At 65.2% G+C, this 21,438-nt stretch overlaps 2 protein-coding genes across 2 annotated transcripts; both read left to right on the top strand.

The window, feature by feature from the left end:
* Positions 1-453: 453 nt before the first annotated feature.
* On the top strand, positions 454-2,346 carry LOC114252236 (uncharacterized). Its single transcript, XM_089734436.1, has one exon. It carries the CDS (start codon positions 454-456, stop codon positions 2,344-2,346), a length of 1,893 nt encoding a protein of 630 aa, XP_089590562.1.
* Positions 2,347-5,535: 3,189 nt separating this feature from the next.
* Positions 5,536-9,050, top strand: LOC149501050 (uncharacterized). The gene is made up of 2 exons (XM_089734204.1): positions 5,536-6,092; positions 6,945-9,050. Exon 2 carries the CDS (start codon positions 7,786-7,788, stop codon positions 8,920-8,922), a length of 1,137 nt encoding a protein of 378 aa, XP_089590330.1. The 5' UTR covers positions 5,536-6,092; positions 6,945-7,785; the 3' UTR covers positions 8,923-9,050.
* The last annotated feature ends 12,388 nt before the right edge of the window (positions 9,051-21,438 follow it).

The following is a 21,438-nucleotide window of genomic DNA, read 5'->3' as shown; positions in this document are numbered from 1 at the left end:
CTGCCGGCCAACCCGTAATCCTCACCGTGTGGGGGACGGGGGCCGCTGCCGCGAGGTACGGGGCCGCGAGGACGTAAACCTCTATAAAAAATACCCCAATCTTAAGCTCTGGCGCCCGGCGATGGGATGCATGGCTGGTGGGAGACCAGTCGTGAGGGCGTCCCAGGGGACCGCACCCCTGGTTAATAAAAACAGGAAAACCAAAAATGAAATGATCAGTTATGAAGATAATCTACCCCAGGAGGGTACCTCCCGCTCTGCGGGGGGAGAATCCCTCCGTGCGGTCGAGAGATCGGCCGCACGCTGCCCCACCGTTTCTGGGGGGGCAATAACTGCTCTAAGGGGTCCGAGAAGGACGGCGGTAGTGTGTCCGTGAAGGACGGAGGAAACGATGTAAGTAGAGGAGGGTCCGTGAAGGACATTGAAGTGATTAGTATCCTGTCAGACGACGGCATGGCCACTGCCAGCTCAACCCGTTCGTCCCCGACCAGGAACAGAAGAAAAAGGAACAAAGCATACAGTCCGGACAGAACTGGGAGCAGTTCAGGTGAAGATACGGTGCGCTCGCCCAACAGAGCCACAACATCCAAGACATCGTCCAAAAGGGGTCGAGGAAGACCGTCCACAATAGGGCAATACGTTGGCCTCACGGCCGCCAAGGAGGCGCACCTGAAGGCCCAACGCGAGGAGATGGCGCTGCTCGCCGAAAAGGAGATTATGGAGAGCGTCCGGAACCTCAGGGTGAAGGAGAACTCCGTCGCGGGCAGTACCGGGGAATCCAGACCCGATCCTGAAAATAGACTGGAGGAGACCGCAAAATTGGCCGTCACTATTGCGGCAAAGTCAGGAAACCTGAAGGGCACATACGTGCGTGCCCTGAAGGAGATGGCTTTCGCCATTCGGGAGGCCAAGGAAGAGATGGCAGCGAGGACTACCGACGGTGAAAATAAGAGGCTGCAGGAGCTCTGCAGGAGGCAGGAGGCGGAGATCCTGCACATGAAGAAGGCGATCGCCGACATGAGGTCGGAGATGGCGCGCCTGGCCCATGCAGTGGGATCACCGGCAGCCATACCCGCCCCCGCCCCGATCCAACGGAGCGACGATGAGGAGGAGCGGCGCCTCCAGCGCATCATGCGTGCCGTCGGAACGATGCTAGACGCGCGCCTCGCAGTGATGGAAGCACGGCTGCCGCCGGAGCCAAGGCTGAGGCCACCACTGGCCGCAGACCACAGGAGGAGCCGCGCTCAGGAAAAGACGCCGACACCACCAATGGCAGCAGAATCAATGCCGACGCCCGAACCAACAGCTGCGGTCGCGACCGCGGCACCCAACGGTGGCGGCCTACAGAAAAAGAAGGCGCCGAAAAACAGGCAGCAGCCGGTTCCCACAGAACCACGGACATTCCCCCCCGCCCCAGCTGCTCTGACGGAAGCGTGGACGACGGTAGCCCGAAGAGGCGCCAAGCCGAGGACGGCAACGGCGACCGGCACCGTGCCCGCTCCACCGCCCCTGAAGGAAAAGAAGAAGAGACTCCGGCCACCGCGCTCGCAGGCGGTTATTGTCAAGCTGCAGCCGGAGGCCATCGAGCGCGGAGTCACCTATCGGTCAGTCCTCGCCGAGGCTAGGGCTAAGATCGATCCGGCAGAGCTGGGGATCCCTATCCAGCGGATACGCTCTGCGGTGACGGGAGCAAAAGTATTGGTCGTAGACGGCGCCGACCAGCACGAAAAAGCCGATTTGCTGGCGAATAAACTACGGGAGGTTTTGCCCTCGGACAGCATTGTCGTCTCGAGGCCGACAATAACGGCCGCTGTCAGACTGAGCGGCCTCGACGAATCCATATCCCGGGAGGAACTTGGTGCCGCGGTCGCCAGGATTGGAGAGTGCCCCCCCGACACCGTGAATGTTGGGGAAATAAAAATGGGCCCCGGAGGCACTGGCCAGGTCTTGGTCAGATGCCCCATAGCGGGCGTCAAAAGAATATTGGCCGTCGACAAGCTGCGGATCGGGTGGAGCGTCCTTCGCGCACAACTCCTCGAGGCAAGGCGCCTGCAGTGCTACCGCTGCCACGCACTGGGCCACGTGAGTGCCCGTTGCCCATCGTCGGTGGACCGCAGTGGTGAGTGCTACCGCTGCGGCCAGACCGGCCACAAGTCCGCGGGCTGCACGCTCACCCCGCACTGTACGATCTGCGCCGGCACCGGTAGGCCTGCAGCGCACGTCTCCGGGGGCAAGGCTTGCGCCAAGCCCCCGAAACAGAGACGACCGATGATAAGCACCGCCGAAGAGAGTCAGCGGAGTCGGCCCGGTACGGCTACGGCGACACCGATGGACGACGGACGATGACCAGCAGCCCTTTTAATATCCTTCAGGGCAATCTCAATCGCTCCGCCAGGGCTCAGGACCTGCTGATCCAGAGCATGGCGGAGCGATTGACCCATCTAGCGGTCGTCGCCGAGCCCTACCGGGTCCCTTCGGTTCCCGACTGGGCGGGAGATGTTGACGGCCTGGTGGCCGTGGTCCAGCGTCGGTCGGCGGTGGGCGCTCCGCCCGAATTCGACGTCGTGCAGAGGGGTCGGGGCTACGTGGCAGTCTTCTGGGCAGGCTTGCTCGTCGTCGGGGTGTACTTCTCCCCCAACCGGCCGCTCGCCGAATTCGAGTCCTTTCTAGACGAACTCGGTCAGGTGGTGGGGAGGTCGCACTCAAGGCGCGCGCTCGTTCTCGGGGACCTCAACGCGAAGTCGTCCGCTTGGGGTTCCCCGGTCACCTGTCCCAGGGGACGGGAGATGGAGGAGTGGTTGGTCGGGAGCGGTCTCGTTGTCCTCAACCGCGGCGCCGAGAACACATGCGTCCGTCGTTCGGGTGGGTCCGTGGTGGATGTGTCGTTCGCGACCCCCGACGTCGCGCGCCGCGTCCGCGGTTGGAAAGTGTTGTCCGACGTGGAGACGCTCTCCGACCACCGCTACATTCGTTTTCGTGTAGCCGCGGCCCCGGAGTCTTCGACGGTGACTTTGCCCTTTGATGGTGGCGCGGAAGGTCCGCGCTGGGCCCTGAAGCGCCTCGACGTGGAGCGACTGCAGGAGGCGGCCGTCGTCCAGGCTTGGCGGTTGGACTCCCTGGGCGAGCCGGCGGGCGTGCGCGAGGGTGCGGAGCGGCTGCGCGAGGCGATGTCGCGAGTCTGCGACCACGCCATGCCCCGCGTCCGAGCGTACGCGCCGAGGCGCCAAGTCTATTGGTGGAATGTGGAGATCGCCGGTCTGCGACGCCGGTGCGCCGGCAGTCGACGAAGATACCAGCACCTTCGTCGTCGGAGGCGTCGGGATGAGGAAGAGGAGGACCGGGCGTACGAAGCTTACCGGGTGGACGTGCGCGCCCTGCGCGTCGCGATCGGGGAGGCGAAGGAAGCGGCGTGGAAGGAGCTGCTCGAGACGCTGGACCGTGACCCGTGGGGGCGACCCTATCACATCGCGCGGAGCACCATGCGCCCCTGGGCCCCACCCACGACGAGTACCCTGCCGCCTGACATGGTGCGGCATGTGGTCGGGGGACTGTTCCCGAGCGCACCCGAGATTCCCTTTGTTCCCCCAGTCATGTCGTCAGCACGAGACGGGGCTCGGGCCGAAGAAGAGGACGACGTGTCGCCAGCGGAATTTGATGCGGCCGTCGAAAAAATGAAACTAAAAAGAACGGCGCCAGGTCCCGATGGAATTCCAAATCGGGCCTGGGCGCTGGCATTGAAGATGGAAGGTGGCCTGGGACCTGTCCTCCGAGGGCTGTTCAGCAGGTGCCTCCGAGAGGGTAGGTTCCCGGCAATATGGAAAAAAGGTAAGTTGGTTTTGATTCCGAAGGAGGGGCGCCCCAGGGATCAACCCTCGGGGTATCGCCCGATCGTCGTTCTGGACGAGGCCGGCAAGCTCTTGGAGCGCGTCGTCGCCAGTCGCCTCGTTCAGCACTTGGAAAATGTAGGTCCAAACTTGGCGGACTGCCAATACGGTTTCCGGAGGGGTCGCTCGACCTTGGACGCGGTCCAGCGCGTCCGCGACCTCTCCGACCAGGCGTGCTCCCGGGGAGGCGTATTGTTGGCGGTGTCTATAGACATATCCAACGCCTTCAATACGATCCCCTGGAGCGCGATCTTGGAGTCGTTAAGGTTTCACCGCGTCCCCACCGGTCTCTGGAACCTGATCGAGGATTACCTCGCAGGGCGGGCTGTGGTCTTTCCCGAACGGAGGGGGTGGGGACAGAAGGCGGTCTCGTGTGGTGTCCCGCAGGGATCGGTTCTGGGTCCGCTCCTGTGGGACGTCGGGTTTGACTGGGTCCTCCGCGGGGCTAACCTGCGTGGCGTGCAGGTCATCTGCTACGCCGACGACACGCTGGTGACGGCCCACGGAGACGACTACCGTTCGGCGTCGATTCTGGCTGCGGCTGCGGTGGCAACAGTCGTAGCCAGAATAAGGAAGCTCGGCCTGGAGGTTGCCCTGCACAAGTCCGAGGCCGTGTGTTTTCACCCGGCTCGGAAGGGGCCTCCTCCCGGCGCGAGCATAACCATCGGAGGGACTGCGATCGCTGTCCGGCCTCACATAAAATACTTGGGGCTCGTATTGGACAGCAGGTGGACTTTTGACCAGCATTTTGATGTGCTGGTCCCGAAATTGCTCGGGGCGGCGGGTGCCTTAGCCCGCTTGCTCCCAAACATTGGAGGAGGAGGAAAGTCAGTCCGGCGTCTTTACCTGGGAGTGGTGCGGAGCATGGCCCTGTACGGCGCTCCCGTCTGGTCGCCCACGCTCTCCGCGCGCAACGCGGCCCTCTTACAGAGGGTTCAGAGGGTGCTGGCGGTGAGGGTCGTGCGGGGTTACCGCACCATCTCGACGGATGTCGCTTGCGTCCTTGCCGGCTCCCTTCCGTGGGAGTACGAAGCAGAGGTCCTGGCTAAAGTCTATCGGCGCAGGGTGCAGTCTTTGGCTCGGGGGAATGTGCCCCGTTTGTCCGTCGTCGCCCGATGGAGGCGTGCTGCGTGTCGCGTGGCAACGTTGAAGTGGAAAGAGAGACTGGCTGCTGAGGAGATCCACCGCGGTTCTCAAACCCGGCGGCGCACCCTCGCAGCCCTGGTGCCCGTATTGGAGGCCTGGATCAACAGGCGTCACGGCGTGCTTGACTTCCGGCTCACGCAGGTCCTCTCGGGGCATGGTTGCTTCGGGAGGTACTTGTGGCGGATCGGAAGAGAGCCCCATCCCGGATGCCACCAATGCGGGCATCCAGACGACGACGCGCAGCACGCCCTCGAAGCGTGCCCGAGGTGGGAGTATCCGCGGCAGTCACTCGTCGCGGTGCTCGGGGCAGACTTAAGTTTGCCGGTCGTAGTGTCCCGCATGGTCGAGGACGAGCGTTGCTGGAGAGCGATGGCCGACTATGCGGACCTGGTCATGACGCTCCGCGAAACGGAGGAGCGAGAGAGAGAGTGCGACCCAAACTCAGTTGCACTCAGGCGAAAGAGACGGGGTGGGCGGCGCGGGCGAAGGGCCCCCGCTCAGCTCCCGTAAGGACCGTCGGGCATCGGGCGCGGGGGCGCCTGATGCTCGACACGATAGTCCAGTCGTGGTGGTGAGGGTATAGGGCGCTGTGGCTCCGGTGCCTACCTCACGAAGAAGTTGCGGTCAGCAATGGCCGACGTTGATCCCGCCGTTCGTCAGGCTGGGAGCCGGTGTGGGGGGCCTGCGGGGCGCGTTTCCCTGTGGTATCGTAGGTTCCGCCTATGCCGGAAAGAAAGGAGCTCGTTGGGTTTTAGTCGGTAGTCGTTAAGCTGGGCGGGTTCGGCGCGAGCTGAACTTAGCCCAGCGCGCCTTTCTCAAGGCGTAGTCTCCGTGGACTAATTGGTCGAGGGCGCGGACCTCGGTTCGCGACTTCTTCCTCTTTGTTCCACCGGAGGCGCGGAGTCCGACATAACCCGGTCCGACCCCCGTCGGCTGGGTATCCGTAAAGACTGGGATTCCCCATCGATACCAAAAAAAAAAAAAAAAAAAAAAAAAAAAAAAAAAAAAAAAAAAAAAAAAAAAAAAAAAAAAAAAAAAAAAGGTTAGGTTAGGTTAGGTTAGGTTGCGGACCGCGACGAGGATGACACAGCGGAACATACATTGGCGCGTTGCTCTGGATTTGACGAGCAACGCGCCGCCCTCGTCGCGGTCATAGGAGAGGACCTCTCGCTGCCGCGCGTCGTGGCTACGATGCTCGGCAGCGACGCGTCCTGGAAGGCGATGCTCGACTTCTGCGAGTCCACCATCTCGCGGAAGGAGGCGGCGGAGCGAGAGAGGGAGAGCTCTTCCCTTTCCGCACCGATCCGTCGCCGTCGAGCCGGGGGCCGGAGGCGGGAATACGCCCGTACGTCCCGGCCCCTGTAGGTGGCGGCCTCCCCCCGGTGAAGGTCAAGGGGCGACCTGAGGGGGTGAGGCCGCGCGGCGCGCTACCAGCACTCTAGCGCGCTGCCGTGGAGTGATTAGAGCGACCGGTCGACGGTGTATCGCGTCCCGACCCGGCAGGCTGGTTCTGGTCCAGCGGGGTATTCCGGGACACCAGCGGCACCGTCTGGGCGGCCCGACGGGCTGCCGTACCGAGACGGCCGACGTTTCAGAGCCTTCGATTCGCCTCGAAGGCTCCGTCGGCTGGGCGTCCTTGGGGTGAGCCGCGCCGTCTGGTTGTAGTGTTGACCGCGGTAGCCCCCCTACCTCATCCGGGTTCTGACCTCGGAGGGGATCGGACGTCGGGTGTAAGAGTGCAGAGGAGTCGTTTAGTGGGTGGGCTCTAAAATCCTTGGGCCCGCGGTCTGCTCACAACACCATGCAGATCGTTGAGTCTCACATACCCCGCGCGCCCCTTTTGCGCGGGGACCTCGTAGGAGGTTCGGCCCTCTACCCGAAAAAAAAAAAAAAAAAAAAAAAAGGTTAGGTTAGGTTCCCGAGGGACCTGGGCGGGCCCCCCGGCGCGCACTCTGCGTGGCCGGGGGCTCCGTCTGTGGGGGAGTTTTGCTGGACTTCCACCGGGCGCGTCCGTAGGTGGCGGATAACGGGATCCTCTGGGAACAGTCCCACTCCCAGGGGTATCGTCCGGTCTTTTTCGTTGCAAGGATTTCTAGGTGTTAGGTAGGTAGGCTAGGTGTAGGAGTAGGGTAGCCTAGTTAGGCTTTGCAACGAAAGAGATCGGATGACGCGGACCAAAACCAGCAGGGGGAGTTGCGGGCTCTCCACGCCCTTCACTCGCTGAAGGGTGCTCCTCCTGGAGACGCTCGGGCTCCCTCTCTTGTCCCCTTTCTTCCCCCTTTTTGTTTTTTCGGGTCACGTCCGACCCGTTTCGGACGTAGCCCACGGGTGGTGGTGGGCCACTTTTGGCCTGCCCTTCGATGGAGAAGTGAGCCGGCGTTGCTTACGCATCTTCCGGCCGCTGGTCGCCATGTCCCCGGCTTCGGCTACAGGGGCACGCCCTCCAGAGGGGGGTACCGGTATACCGGCGTGGCTTCGTGGTTGTTGCTCTTTTGAGCGTCGGGCGGTGGTCTGTCGTGTTGCTCGTTGCACTCGGCGGGCCGCCGGCCAACCCGTAATCCTCACCGCGTGGGGGACGGGGGCCGCTGCCGCGAGGCACGGGGCCGCGAGGACGTAAACCTCTTTAAATAATGCCCCAATCCTAAGCTCTGGTGCCCGGCGATGGGATGAATGGCTGGAGGGAGTCCAGTCCCGAGGGTACCAACCAGACCCCAGGGGACCGACCCCTGGTTAATAAAAAAGGAAAAAATGTATAATGGCACTTGTTAAAAAGTTATTACCCCAGGAGGGTACCTCCCGCTCCGCGGGAGGAGAATCCCTCCGTGCGGTCGAGGAATCGGCCGCACGCTGCCCCACCGTTTCTGGGGGGGGCAAACAATGCCACGACGAAGGGGGCGACAGCACGGGTCGCGTAAGGGATCGAGTTCCCACCGTGCTCCTCGAACGATGCGACAGCCTGTTCTCGCTTCACTCGGCGCGAAGCTCCGCGAGGGGCGACGCGTCCAGTGGGAGGGAGACGCCAGTGCTGTTCGCAGACAGCGCGCAAAAGCGGACTCGGCGGAAGCGGAAGTCGGCTCGACGGCCGGCGTCCTCCGCTCCGTCAGACTCGTCCGAGGGTGAGCCTGCCAGCGCCAAATATATGGCGTTGGCGGAAGGGCCGGCGACTGCTGCGGCGTCGCCCGCCACTGATTTAGAGACTCGTTCGTCTCGCGGACTGGCTGCTGCCTCCTCGGCGCAAACCAGGGCCGCCCGCCGTGAGGCCAACGAACCTATAAAAAACGGAGAGGTTGAGCATCTGGAGCGCTCCCTTACCGAGGTGGGTCCCTCCGACCCCCTCAGAACATGTGATATCGCCCAGAAATTAGTGGCTGCGGTAGTGAAGAAGTCGGCCAAGGGCCTAAAGGGCGACTGCGTGCGGGCCCTAAAATCGGCTACCTCCTCCCTGGAGGAGCAAATGGCAAGTGCAGTAAGCCGCACCACGAATGATGAAACGGTGGGTCTACGAAAAACAGTGGACCTGCTGCACGCCCGACTGGCCCAAATCAGTGCCGAAAACGATCGCCTTCGGCAGGAGAACGGGCAGATGAAAGTCGACATGGCTGAGATGCGCACGCTCGTGAACGATTTAGTCGAGAAGCAGTGCAACTCGGCCCCTGCATCTAATCCGCTCGAGACAGAAGAGGCCAACGAGGCCGAGGAGTTGAGGCGGCGGCTCCTAATACAGGAGGCACGCAGCTCGAACGTGGAGCGTGCGAGACCGCCCCTCGCTCACGAGAGAAAGGGAGAAGCCCCAACACCGGCACCCCGCAGGATCATGAAGACGACCGCCAGCTCTAACGCGGTATCAAGGGCCACCAAAACATATGGCGGCCCCAAACCAAAATGGGCGTAACTCCTGCGGCACGTCCCGCCGCGATTGCTGCTGCGAGGGCAACAACGTCCGCCCCTCCAAAGACACCGGCGTCTGCTCCTGCCCCTATCCAGCCTGTGAAGGCGGGGCCTGGCAGGAGCCGGACTAAGAAGAATAGGAGCGTCAATGCCGCAAACCGGCCCCGACCCCCCAGCCCCGCCCACTGCCCCCTGCCCCGGCCAATATGGAAGAGGCCTGGACGACGGTAGTGCGGCGTGGGCCTAGGAAAGTGGCGGCGCCTGCTGCGCCGCGTCCCAAGCCCGCCCCTGCGGCCACCGCTCCCCGCCAAGAGGGTCGAGCGGAACCGAGGGGCCAAAAGGAGAAGAGGAGCACGCAGAAAGCCGCGCGCCCCGCGGTCGGCTGCAGTGGTATTGGAGCTGCTGCCGGCCGCCAAAGAAAAGGGCATCACGTACCACGACGTGATGACCCAGGCGCGCGGCGGCGTAAATGTGGACGCCCTCGGCGTGGAGGGTGGCGTCAAGGTCCGGCAGACGGCCAACGGGGCTCGTCTTTTGGAGTGCCCCGGCGAAAACACGAACGCCGCGGCCGAAAAACTGGCGGCCCGGCTTCGAGAAATTCTGCCGGACCCCGAGATGGTGCGCATCGCGCGGCCCGTGAAGATGGGAGAAGTTAAAATCACGGGCCTCGACGAGTGCGCCACAAAGGAGGAGGTCGCTGCAGCCATTGCGTCGCAGGGCAACTGCGCCCTCGCCGATGTCAAGGTCGGGGAGTTCCGGGTAACCTACTCCGGAACCCGGACGGCGTGGGCGCGTTGCCCGTAGCAACGGCGACCTCCTGGCCACCCCTCCACAGGGGCGGCCTTCCGACAGCCCAGGAAGGCTGCGCGTGGGCTGGGTAGTGGCCCACGTGCAGCTGCAGGATGCCAGGCCGTGGCGCTGTCTTCGGTGCTTCGGCACCGGCCATGGCTCGCCAAGTGCCCTCGACCGTGGACCGCAGCGGCTTGTGTTTCCGCTGCGGCCAACCGGGGCACAAGGCAGCCTCCTGCACCACACCGCGCCGCACTGCGTCTTGTGCGACGCGGCTAAAAGGAAGGCCGACCACCGGGCCGGGGGCCCGGCGTGTAAATCCGCCCCCTCCTCTACAAAAACGAGGAGGGGCGGAAAGAAAAAGAAGCCGGCTGCAAAAAGGGCAGCCGGCGAGTCAGTTCCCGCCGCGGCTGTTGTCGAGCCGCAGGGCGGGACAGACGAGGGAGCGATGGACGTAGCCCCGTAATGGGTTGCGTCCACCGCTTCCTCCAGTGCAACTTGAACCACTCCGCCAGGGCACAGGATCTCCTCGTCCACACCATGGCGGAGTGGTCAATCGACGTCGCTGTCGCCGCGGAGCCGTACTTCGTCCCCACCGACCAGGACTGCTGGATAGGGGACGTCGACGGCTCCGTGGCCATGTGTTAGACAGTCCGCGGCGTTACCCCCCTTGGAAATGGTGGCCAGGGGACCCGGGTACGTCGCGGCTAGGATCGACGGGACCGTCGTGATCGGGGCGTACTTTTCTCCGAACAGGAGCCTCGCCGAGTTCGAGCGGTTTCTGGGCGGGCTCGAGGTGCTCTTGCACCGCTTCGGGTCCCGCCCTGTCATCGTCGCGGGGGACCTCAATGCCAAGTGTACGGCTTGGGGCTCCCCCCGCACGGATTCGCGAGGCGAGGCTCTTTCGGAGTGGGCGATCGCGACCGGCCTCTGTCTCCTAAACAGAGGCACGGTCGCGACTTGCGTGCGGTGGAACGGGGAATCCCACGTGGACGTGACGTTCGCGTCCCCGTCTGCCGTACGCCGCACCCGCGGCTGGCGCGTACTCGAGGGGGCGGAGACGCTCTCGGATCACCGTTACGTCCGATTTGAGCTCTCCGCCTCCTCCTTGTCGTCGTCGTCAGCCGCGGGCGCCCGCGGTGAGGAGGAGCTCCCGCAAGGTGCCCCCGTTCGTTCCCCAGGTGGGCCTTGAAACGAATGAACAAGGAGTTGCTGATGGAGGCGGCCGCTGTTGCTGCGTGGGCGCCAAAACCCGCGCGGCTCGCGGACGTGGATGCGGAGGTCGACTGGTTCCGGGGCACCATGGCAAACATCTGTGATGCCGCCATGCCCCGGGTCGGCCCCCGAGCACCACGTGGGGGTGCGTTCTGGTGGTCGCCCGAGATCGCAAGACTCCGCGAGGAGTGCGTGAGGGCGCGCCGCCGGAGCGCACGCCACCGCCGCCGCCGTCGTCGCGACGCTACGTTCGCGGAGACGGCGGCCCGGCTGCACGCTGACTGTCGTCAAAAGCAGACGGCGCTGCAGCTGGCCATCGGCGAGGCCAAGAAGCAGAGCATGAAGACTCTCCTGGAGTCGCTCGACGAAGATCCCTGGGGGCGCCCATACAAGATGGTTCGCAGGAAACTGCAGCCGTGGGCGCTCCCGGTGACCGAGCGGCTCCAGCCTCGGCAGCTGCGGGAATAGTTCCGCGCTTTTCCCGCCGGCGCGGGGGGGACTTTGAGCCCCCCCAGATGGACGCCACGTGGGGCACGCCTCCGCGTCGCCCCAGCGTTCCCGCTGCCGAGGAGCCCCCTCCCCCTATCACGGGGGCGGAGATCCATGCGGCCGTGTCCAGAATGAGAGCGAAGGACGCGGCCCCCGGCCCTGACGGCGTTCACGGCCGGGTCTGGAGCTTGGCCTTCGAGGCCCTAGGGGACCGGCTCGGGGGGCTTTTCGAAGCGTGCCTCGAGTCGGGACGGTTCCCGTCGAAATGGAAGACGGGCAGACTGGTCCTTCTGCGGAAGGACGGGCGCCCCGCGGACTCACCCGCGGGCTATCGCCCCATCGTGTTGCTGGACGAAGCGGGCAAGATGCTCGAGAGGATCGTCGCGGCCCGCATCGTCCGGCACCTGACCGAGACGGGTCCCGATCTTTCGGCGGAGCAGTACGGCTTCAGAGAGGGCCGCTCGACTATCGACGCAATTCTGCGCGTGCGGGCCCTCTCCGATGAAGCCGTATCCCGGGGCGGGGTGGCGATGGCGTTATCCTTAGATGTAAGGAACGCCTTCAACACCCTGCCCTGGTCGGTGATCGCGGGGGCGCTGGAGTATCACGGCGTCCCCGCATACCTCCGCCGACTGATCGGCTCCTACCTCGAGGGCAGGTCGATCCAGTGCATCGGACACGGTGGGGCGATGTACCGCTTCCCCGTCGAGCGCGGTGTTCCGCAGGGGTCCGTCCTGGGCCCCCTGCTGTGGAACATCGGCTACGACTGGGTCCTGCGGGGCGTCATTCGGGGCCCCTCCCCGGGCTGAGCGTATTGTTACGCGACGACACTTGTCGTGGCTCCGGGGAGGGACTACCGGGAGTCTGCCCGTCTGGCGTGCGCAGGCGTGGCACACGTCGTCACTAGGATCCGACGGTTGGGGCTCGAGGTGGCGCTCGACAAAACCCAGGCCCTGTTGTTTCACGGGCCGGGACGAGCGCCGCCTCTGGGTGCCCACCTCGTGATCGGAGGCGTCCGCGTCGGGGTCGGGGTGACCGGTCTTCGGTACCTCGGCCTCGAACTGGACGGTCGGTGGAGCTTCCGCGCTCACTTTGAAAAATTGGGCCCTCGACTGATGGCGGCGGCCGGCTCTTTGAGCCGGCTGCTTCCAAACGTCGGGGGTCCCGATCAGGTGGCGCGCCGCCTCTACATGGGGGTGGTGCGGTCGATGGCACTATACGGCGCGCCCGTATGGTGCCACGCCCTGACCCGCGAGAACGTCGCCGCGCTGCGACGTCCGCAGCGCGCGATCGCGGTCAGGGCGATCCGAGGATACCGCACCGTCTCCTTCGAGGCGGCGTGCTTGCTCGCCGGGGCGCCACCCTGGGACCTGGAGGCGGAGGCGCTCGCTGCCGATTACGGTGGCGTAGCGACCTCCGCTCTAGGGGGGAAGGGCGCCCCGGCGAAGGGTAGTTCGAGCGCGGAGGCTCCAATCTCGGCGGTCCGTGCTGGAGGCGTGGTCTCGCCGCTTGGCGGACCCGTCGGCCGGCATCCGTACCGTCGAGGCGGTCGCCCGGTTCTCGCGGACTGGGTGGGCCGCGACCGCGGATGCCTCACCTTCCGGCTACGCAGATGCTTACCGGCCATGGTTGTTTCGGCCGGTACTTGCACAAGATAGCCGGAAGGGAACCGACGGCGCAGTGCCACCACTGCGCGGACCGCGACGAGGATGACACAGCGGAACACACGCTGGCGCGTTGCTCTGGATTGACGAGCACGCGCCGCCCTCGTCGCGGTCATTGGAGAGGACCTCTCGCTGCCGCGCGTCGTGGCTACGATGCTCGGCAGCGACGCGTCCTGGAAGGCGATGCTCGACTTCTGCGAGTCCACCATCTCGCAGAAGGAGGCGGCGGAGCGAGAGAGGGAGAGCTCTTCCCTTTCCGCACCGATCCGTCGCCGTCGAGCCGGGGGCCGGAGGCGGGAATACGCCCGTACGTCCCGGCCCCTGTAGGTGGCGGCCTCCCCCCGGTGAAGGTCAAGGGGCGACCTGAGGGGGTGAGGCCGCGCGGCGCGCTACCAGCACTCTAGCGCGCTGCCGTGGAGTGAATAGAGCGACCGGTCGACGGTGTATCGCGTCCCGACCCGGCAGGCTGGTTCTGGTCCAGCGGGGTATTCCGGGACACCAGCGGCACCGTCTGGGCGGCCCGACGGGCTGCCGTACCGAGACGGCCGACGTTTCAGAGCCTTCGATTCGCCTCGAAGGCTCCGTCGGCTGGGCGTCCTTGGGGTGAGCCGCGCCGTCTGGTTGTAGTGTTGACCGCGGTAGCCCCCCTACCTCATCCGGGTTCTGACCTCGGAGGGGATCGGACGTCGGGTGTAAGAGTGCAGAGGAGTCGTTTAGTGGGTGGGCTCTAAAATCCTTGGGCCCGCGGTCTGCTCACAACACCATGCAGATCGTTGAGTCTCACATACCCGCGCGCCCCTTTTGCGCGGGGACCTCGTAGGAGGTTCGGCCCTCTACCCGAAAAAAAAAAAAAAAAAAAAGGTTAGGTTACCCGCCCGAGGGACCTGGGCGGGCCCCCCGGCGCGCACTCTGCGTGGCCGGGGGCTCCGTCTGTGGGGGAGTTTTGCTGGACTTCCACCGGGCGCGTCCGTAGGTGGCGGATAACGGGATCCTCTGGGAACAGTCCCACTCCAGAGGTATCGTCCGGTCTTTTTCGTTGCAAGGATTCTAGGTGTTAGGTAGGTAGGTTAGGTGTAGGGGTAGGGTAGCCTAGTTAGGCTTTGCAACGAAAGAGATCGGACGACGCGGACCAAAACCAGCAGGGGAGTTGCGGGCTCTCCACCCCTTCACTCGCTGAAGGGTGCTCTCCTGGAGACGCTCGGGCTCCCTCTCTTGTCCCCTTTCTTCCCCCTTTTTTGTTTTTTCGGGTCACGTCCGACCGTTTCGGACGTAACCCACGGGTGGTGGTGGGCCACTTTTGGCCTGCCTTTGTGGAGAAGTGAGCCGGCGTTGCTTACGCATCTTCCGGCCGCTGGTCGCCATGTCCCCGGCTTCGGCTACAGGGGCACGCCCTCCAGAGGGGGGTACCGGTATACCGGCGTGGCTTCGTCGTTGTGCTCTTTTGAGCGTCGGGCGGTGGTCTGTCGTGTTGCTCGTTGCACTCGGCGGGCCGCCGGCCAACCCGTAATCCTCACCGCGTGGGGGACGGGGGCCGCTGCGCGAGGCACGGGGCCGCGAGGACGTAAACCTCTTTAAAAAATGCCCCAATCCTAAGCTCTGGTGCCCGGCGATGGGATGAATGGCTGGAGGGAGTCCAGTCCCAAGGGTACCAACCAGACCCAGGGACCGACCCCTGGTTAATAAAAAAGGACAAATGGAATAATGGCAACAGTTAAAAATTATTACCCAGGAGGGTACCTCCCGTTCTGCGGGGGAGAATCCCTCCGTGCGGTCGAGCGATCGGCCGCACGCTGCCCCACCGTTTCTGGGGGGGGCAAACTTTGTCAAGACGAAGGGGCGACGGCACGGGTCGCGTAAGGGACAGAGTTCCCACCGTGCTACTGGAGCGCTGCGACAGCCTGATTTCCCTGCACTCGGCGCGAAGCTCCGCGAGGGGCGACGCGTCAAGTGGAAGGGAGACTCCGGCGCTGTTCGCCGATAGTGTTCGGCAACGGACTCGGCGGAAGCGGAAGTCGGCTCGACGGCCGGCGTCCTCCGCTCCGTCTGACTCCTCGGAGGGTGAGCCTGCCAGCGCCAAATATATGGCGTTGGCGGAAGGGCCGGCGACTGCTGCGGCGTCGCCCGCCACAGGATTTGACTTTAACAAGGCATCGTCTTGCGGACTGGACGCTGCCTCTTCGGCGCAGTCTAGGGCCGCCTGCCGTGAGGCAAAAAATAATAGAAAGCTAGAAGAGATCGAGCGGCTACAGCGATCCCTAACGCTGGTGGGTCCCTCTGACCCCCTCCGATCATGTAAAATAGCCGGAAAAATTGTTGAGACCATTGCGGCCAAGTCGACTGCAGGCCTCAAGGGCTCAGAAGTGTCGGCCATGAAATCTGCGGCCGCCACACTTGAGGAAAGGCTGCAGGACGTCGTGGACCGCACCACGACGACGGAGACGGCGGGCTTGCGGCAGGAAGTGGCCTGCTGCACACCCGCCTCGAGCAAATATCGGCCGAGAATGGCCTGCTTCGGGCGGAGAACGGTCAGCTCCGCGTCGACATGGCCGAGCTGCGAACAATGGTTGCCGATCTCATCGAGCGGCAACGCGGCTCCGCCCCTGTCCCTCCTCCGCCCGAAGCAGAAGGCCTCACTGAGGTCGAGGAGCTGAGGCGGCAGCTCCTTATACAGGAGGCGCGCAGCTCCAAAGTGGAGCGGGCGAGACCGCCCCTCGCCATGAGGTGAAAGGCAGCGCGCCTGTGCCCGCACCTCGTAGAACAGTGGCCGCTAAAACTTATAGCGGCCCAAACAGACAGCCACACCTGCGAGGATTCCCGCCGCGACTGTCTCGCGGTCAGCAGCTTCGGGGGCAACAAGATCTGCCCCCCCAAAGAAACCGGCATCCGCTCCTGCTCCGCTCCAGCCTGCGAAGGCAGGGCCGGCAGGAGCCGGACAAAGAAGAAGGGAGGCGTCAACGCCGCCAAACCGGCACCGACTCCCCAGCCCGCCCGCTGCCCCCGGCCCCGGCCAATATGGAAGAGGCCTGGACAACGGTGGTGCGGCGCGGGCCCAAGAAGGTGGCGGCGCCTGCTGCGCCGCGCCCCAAGCCCGTCCTGCGGCCGCTGCTCCCCGCCAAGAGGGTCGAGCGGAGCCGAGGGGCCAAAAAAGAAGAGGAGGAGCACGCAGAAAGCCGCGCGCCCGCGGTCGGCTGCAGTGGTCGTGGAGCTGCTGCCGGCCGCCAAAGAACGGGGCATCACGTATCACGACGTGATGACCAGGCGCGCGGCGGCGTAAATGTGGACGCCCTCGGCGTGGAGGGTGGCCTGAAGGTCCGGCAGACAGCCAACGGGGCCCGCCTGGTAGAATGCCCCGGCGCAAATTCCAGCGCCGCGGCAGAAAAACTGGCGGTCCGTCTGCGGGAAATCCTGCCGGACCCGAGGTGGTGCGCATCGCGCGGCCCGTGAAGATGGGAGAAATCAAAATCACGGGCCTCGACGAGTGCGCAACTAAGGAGGAGGTCGCCGCGGCCATCGCGTCGCAGGGCAACTGCGCCCTCGCCGACGTCAAAGTTGGAGAGCTCCGGGTGACTATCCGGAACCCGGACGGCGTGGGCGCGTTGCCCGTGTAACGGCGAACCTCCTGGCCACCCCTCCACAGGGCGGCCTTCGGACAGCCCTGGATGGCTGCGCGTGGGCTGGGTAGTGGCCACGTGCACTGCAGGAGGCAGGCCGTGGCGTTGTCTTCGGTGCTTCGGCACCGGCCACGGCCTCGCCAAGTGCCCTCGACCGTGGACCGCAGCGTTGTGTTTCCGCTGCGGCCAACCGGGCACAAGGCAGCCTCCTGCACCACAGCCGCGCCGCACTGCGTCTTGTGCGACGCGGCTAAAAGGAAGGCCGACCACCGGCCGGGGCCCGGCGTGTAAGTCCGCCCCTCCTCTACCAAAACGAGGAGGGGCGGAAAAAAAAAGAGAGGCCGGCTGCAATAAGGGCAGCCGGCGAGTCAGTTCCCGCCGCGGCTATTGCCGAGCCGCAGGCGGACAGACGAGGGAGCGATGGACGTAGCCCGTAATGGGTTGCGTCCACGCTTCCTCCAGTGAATTTGAACCACTCCGCCAGGGCACAGGATCTCCTCGTCCACACCATGGCGGAGTGGTCAATCGACGTCGCTGTCGCCGCGGAGCCGTACTTCGTCCCCACGGACCAGGACTGCTGGATGGGGACGTCGACGGCTCCGTGGCCATGTACTTAGACAGTCCGCGGCGTTACCCCCTTGGATATGGTGGCCAGGGGACCCGGGTACGTCGCGGCTAGGATCGACGGGACCGTCGTGATCGGGGCGTACTTTTCTCCGAACAGGAGCCTCGCCGAGTTCGAGCGGTTTCTGGGCGGGCTCGAGGCGCTTTTACACCGCTCGGGTCCCGCCCTGTCATCGTCGCGGGGACCTCAATGCCAAGTGTACGGCTTGGGGCTCCCCCGCACGGATTCGCGAGGCGAGGCCCTTTCGGAGTGGGCGATCGTGACCGGCCTCTGTCTTCTAAACAGAGGTACGGTCGCGACTTGCGTGCGGTGGAACGGGGAATCTCAGTGGACGTTACGTTCGCGTCCCCGTCCGCCGTGCGCCGCACCCGCGGCTGGCGCGTACTCGAGGGGCGGAGACGCTCTCGGACCACAGATACGTCCGATTCGAGCTCTCCGCCTCCTCCTTGTCGTCGTCAGCCGCGGGCGCCCGCGGTGAGGAGGAGCTCCCGCAAGGTGCGCCCCGTTCGTTCCCAGGTGGGCCTTGAAGCGAATGAACAAGGAGTTGCTGATGGAGGCGGCCGCTGTTGCTGCGTGGGCGCCAAACCCGCGCGGCTCGCGGACGTGGATGCGGAGGTCGACTGGTTCGGGGCACCATGGCAAACATTTGTGATGCCGCCATGCCCGGGTCGGCCCCCGAGCACCACGTGGGGGTGCGTTCTGTGGTCGCCCGAGATCGCAGACTCCGCGAGGAGTGCGTGAGGGCGCGCCGCCGGAGCGCACGCCACCGCCGCCGCCGTCGTCGCGACGCTGCGTTCGCGGAGACGGCGGCCAGCTGCACGCTGACTGTCGTCAAAAGCAGACGGCGCTGCAGCTGGCCATCGGCGAGGCCAAGAAGCAGAGCATGAAGACTCTCCTGGAGTCGCTCGACGAAGATCCCTGGGGGCGCCATACAAGATGGTTCGCAGGAAACTGCAACCGTGGGCGCTCCCGGTGACCGAGCGGCTCCAGCCTCGGCAGCTGCGGGAAATTGTTGCGGCATTTCCCGCCGGCAGCGGGGGGACTTTGAGCCCCCCAGATGGACGCCACGTGGGGCACGCCCCGCGTCGCCCCAGCGTTCCCGCTGCCGAGGAGCCCCTCCCCCTATCACGGGGCGGAGATCCATGCGGCCGTGTCCAGAATGAGAGCGAAGGACGCGGCCCCCGGCCCTGACGGCGTTCACGGCCGGGTCTGGAGCTTGGCCTTCGAGGCCTAGGGGACCGGCTCGGGGGCTTTTCGAAGCGTGCCTCGAGTCGGGACGGTTCCCGTCGAAATGGAAGACGGGCAGACTGGTCCTTCTGCGGAAGGACGGGCGCCCCGCGGACTCACCCGCGGGCTATCGCCCCATCGTGTTGCTGGACGAAGCGGGCAAGATGCTCGAGAGGATCGTCGCGGCCCGCATCGTCCGGCACCTGACCGAGACGGGTCCCGATCTTTCGGCGGAGCAGTACGGCTTCAGAGAGGGCCGCTCGACTATCGACGCGATTCTGCGCGTGAGGGCCCTCTCCGACGAAGCCGTATCCCGGGGCGGGGTGGCGATGGCGTTATCCTTAGATGTAAGGAACGCCTTCAACACCCTGCCCTGGTCGGTGATCGCGGGGGCGCTGGAGTATCACGGCGTCCCCGCATACCTCCGCCGACTGATCGGCTCCTACCTCGAGGGCAGGTCGATCCAGTGCATCGGACACGGTGGGCGATGTACCGCTTCCCTGTCGAGCGCGGTGTTCCGCAGGGGTCCGTCCTGGGCCCCCTGCTGTGGAACATCGGCTACGACTGGGTCCTGCGGGGCGTCATTCGGGGTCCCCTCCCCGGGCTGAGCGTCATTTGTTACGCTGACGACACTTAGTCGTGGCTCCGGGGAGGGACTACCGGGAGTCTGCCCGTCTGGCGTGCGCAGGCGTGGCACACGTCGTCACTAGGATCCGACGGTTGGGGCTCGAGGTGGCGCTCGACAAAACCCAGGCCCTGTTGTTTCACGGGCCGGGACGAGCGCCGCCTCTGGGTGCCCACCTCGTGATCGGAGGCGTCCGCGTCGGGGTCGGGGTGACCGGTCTTCGGTACCTCGGCCTCGAACTGGACGGTCGGTGGAGCTTCCGCGCTCACTTTGAAAAATTGGGCCCTCGACTGATGGCGGCGGCCGGCTCTTTGAGCGGCTGCTTCCAAACGTCGGGGTCCCGATCAGGTGGCGCGCCGCCTCTACATGGGGTGGTGCGGTCGATGGCACTATACGGCGCGCCCGTATGGTGCCACGCCCTGACCCGCGAGAACGTCGCCGCGCTGCGACGTCCGCAGCGCGCGATCGCGGTCAGGGCGATCCGAGGATACCGCACCGTCTCCTTCGAGGCGGCGTGCTTGCTCGCCGGGGCGCCACCCTGGGACCTGGAGGCGGAGGCGCTCGCTGCCGATTACAGGTGGCGTAGCGACCTCCGCTCTAGGGGGAAGGGCGCCCCGGCGAAGGAGTAGTTCGAGCGCGGAGGCTCCAATCTCGGCGGTCCGTGCTGGAGGCGTGGTCTCGCCGCTGGCGGACCCGTCGGCCGGCCTCCGTACCGTCGAGGCGGTCCGCCCGGTTCTCGCGGACTGGGTGGGCCGCGACCGCGGATGCCTCACCTTCCGGCTGACGCAGATGTTACCGGCCATGGTGTTTGGCCGGTACTTCTTAAGATAGCCGGAAGGGAACCGACGGCGCAGTGCCACCACTGCGCGGACCGCGACGAGGAAGACACAGCGGAACACACGCTGGCGCGTTGCTCTGGATTCGACGAGCAACGCGCCGCCCTCGTCGCGGTCATGGAGAGGACCTCTCGCTGCCGCGCGTCGTGGCTACGATGCTCGGCAGCGACGCGTCCTGGAAGGCGATGCTCGACTTCTGCGAGTCCACCATCTCGCAGAAGGAGGCGGCGGAGCGAGAGAGGGAGAGCTCTTCCCTTTCCGCACCGATCCGTCGCCGTCGAGCGGGGGCCGGAGGCGGGAATACGCCCGTACGTCCCGGCCCCTGTAGGTGGCGGCCTCCCCCCGGTGAAGGTCAAGGGGCGACCTGAGGGGGTGAGGCCGCGCGGCGCGCTACCAGCACTCTAGCGCGCTGCCGTGGAGTGAATAGAGCGACCGGTCGACGGTGTATCGCGTCCCGACCCGGCAGGCTGGTTCTGGTCCAGCGGGGTATTCCGGGACACCAGCGGCACCGTCTGGGCGGCCCGACGGGCTGCCGTACCGAGACGGCCGACGTTTCAGAGCCTTCGATTCGCCTCGAAGGCTCCGTCGGCTGGGCGTCCTTGGGGTGAGCCGCGCCGTCTGGTTGTAGTGTTGACCGCGGTAGCCCCCCTACCTCATCCGGGTTCTGACTCGGAGGGATCGGACGTCGGGTGTAAGAGTGCAGGGAGTCGTTTAGTGGGTGGGCTCTAAAATCCTTGGGCCCGCGGTCTGCTCACAACACCATGCAGATCGTTGAGTCTCACATACCCGCGCGCCCTTTTGCGCGGGGACCTCGTAGGAGGTTCGGCCCTCTACCCGAAAAAAAAAAAAAAAAAAAAAAAGGTTACACGTGGGCGGCACTGCGGAAATTGTTTCCGCGCTTCCCGCCGGCGCGGGGACTTTGACCCCCCAGATGGCCACGTGGGACGCCCCGCGTCGCCCCACGTTCCCGCTGCCGAGCCCCCCCCCATCACGGGGCGGAGATCCATCGGCCGGTCCAAATGAGAGCGAAGGACCGGCCCCGGCCCTGACGTGTTCACGGCCGGGTCTGGAGCTGGCCTTCGAGGCCCTAGGACCGGCTCGGGGCTTTTCGAAGCGTGCTCGAGTCGGGACGGTTCCCGTCGAAATGGAAGACGGGCAGACTGGTCCTTCTGCGGAAGGACGGGCCCCCGCGGACTCACCGCGGCTATCGCCCCATCGTGTTGCTGGACGAGGCGGGCAAGATGCTCGAGAGGATCGTCGCGGCCCGCATCGTCCGGCACCTGACCGAGACGGGTCCCGATCTTTCGGCGGAACAGTACGGCTTCAGAGAGGGCCGCTCGACTATCGACGCAATTCTGCGCGTGGGGCCCTCTCCGACGAAGCCGTATCCCGGGGCGGGGTGGCGATGGCGTTATCCTTAGATGTAAGGAACGCCTTCA

This window comes from Bombyx mandarina, chromosome 17 (assembly GCF_030267445.1).
Source record: "Bombyx mandarina strain Sakado chromosome 17, ASM3026744v2".
In the NCBI taxonomy this organism is placed as follows: Eukaryota; Metazoa; Arthropoda; class Insecta; order Lepidoptera; family Bombycidae; genus Bombyx; species Bombyx mandarina.
This window is presented reverse-complemented; position numbering and strand designations above follow the sequence as displayed.

Coding starts and splice junctions, on each gene's coding strand:
- LOC114252236 (XM_089734436.1), top strand. CDS start 454: ATGGCCACTGCCAGCTCAACCCGTTCGTCCCCGACCAGGAACAGAAGA.
- LOC149501050 (XM_089734204.1), top strand. CDS start 7,786: ATGGCACTTGTTAAAAAGTTATTACCCCAGGAGGGTACCTCCCGCTCC.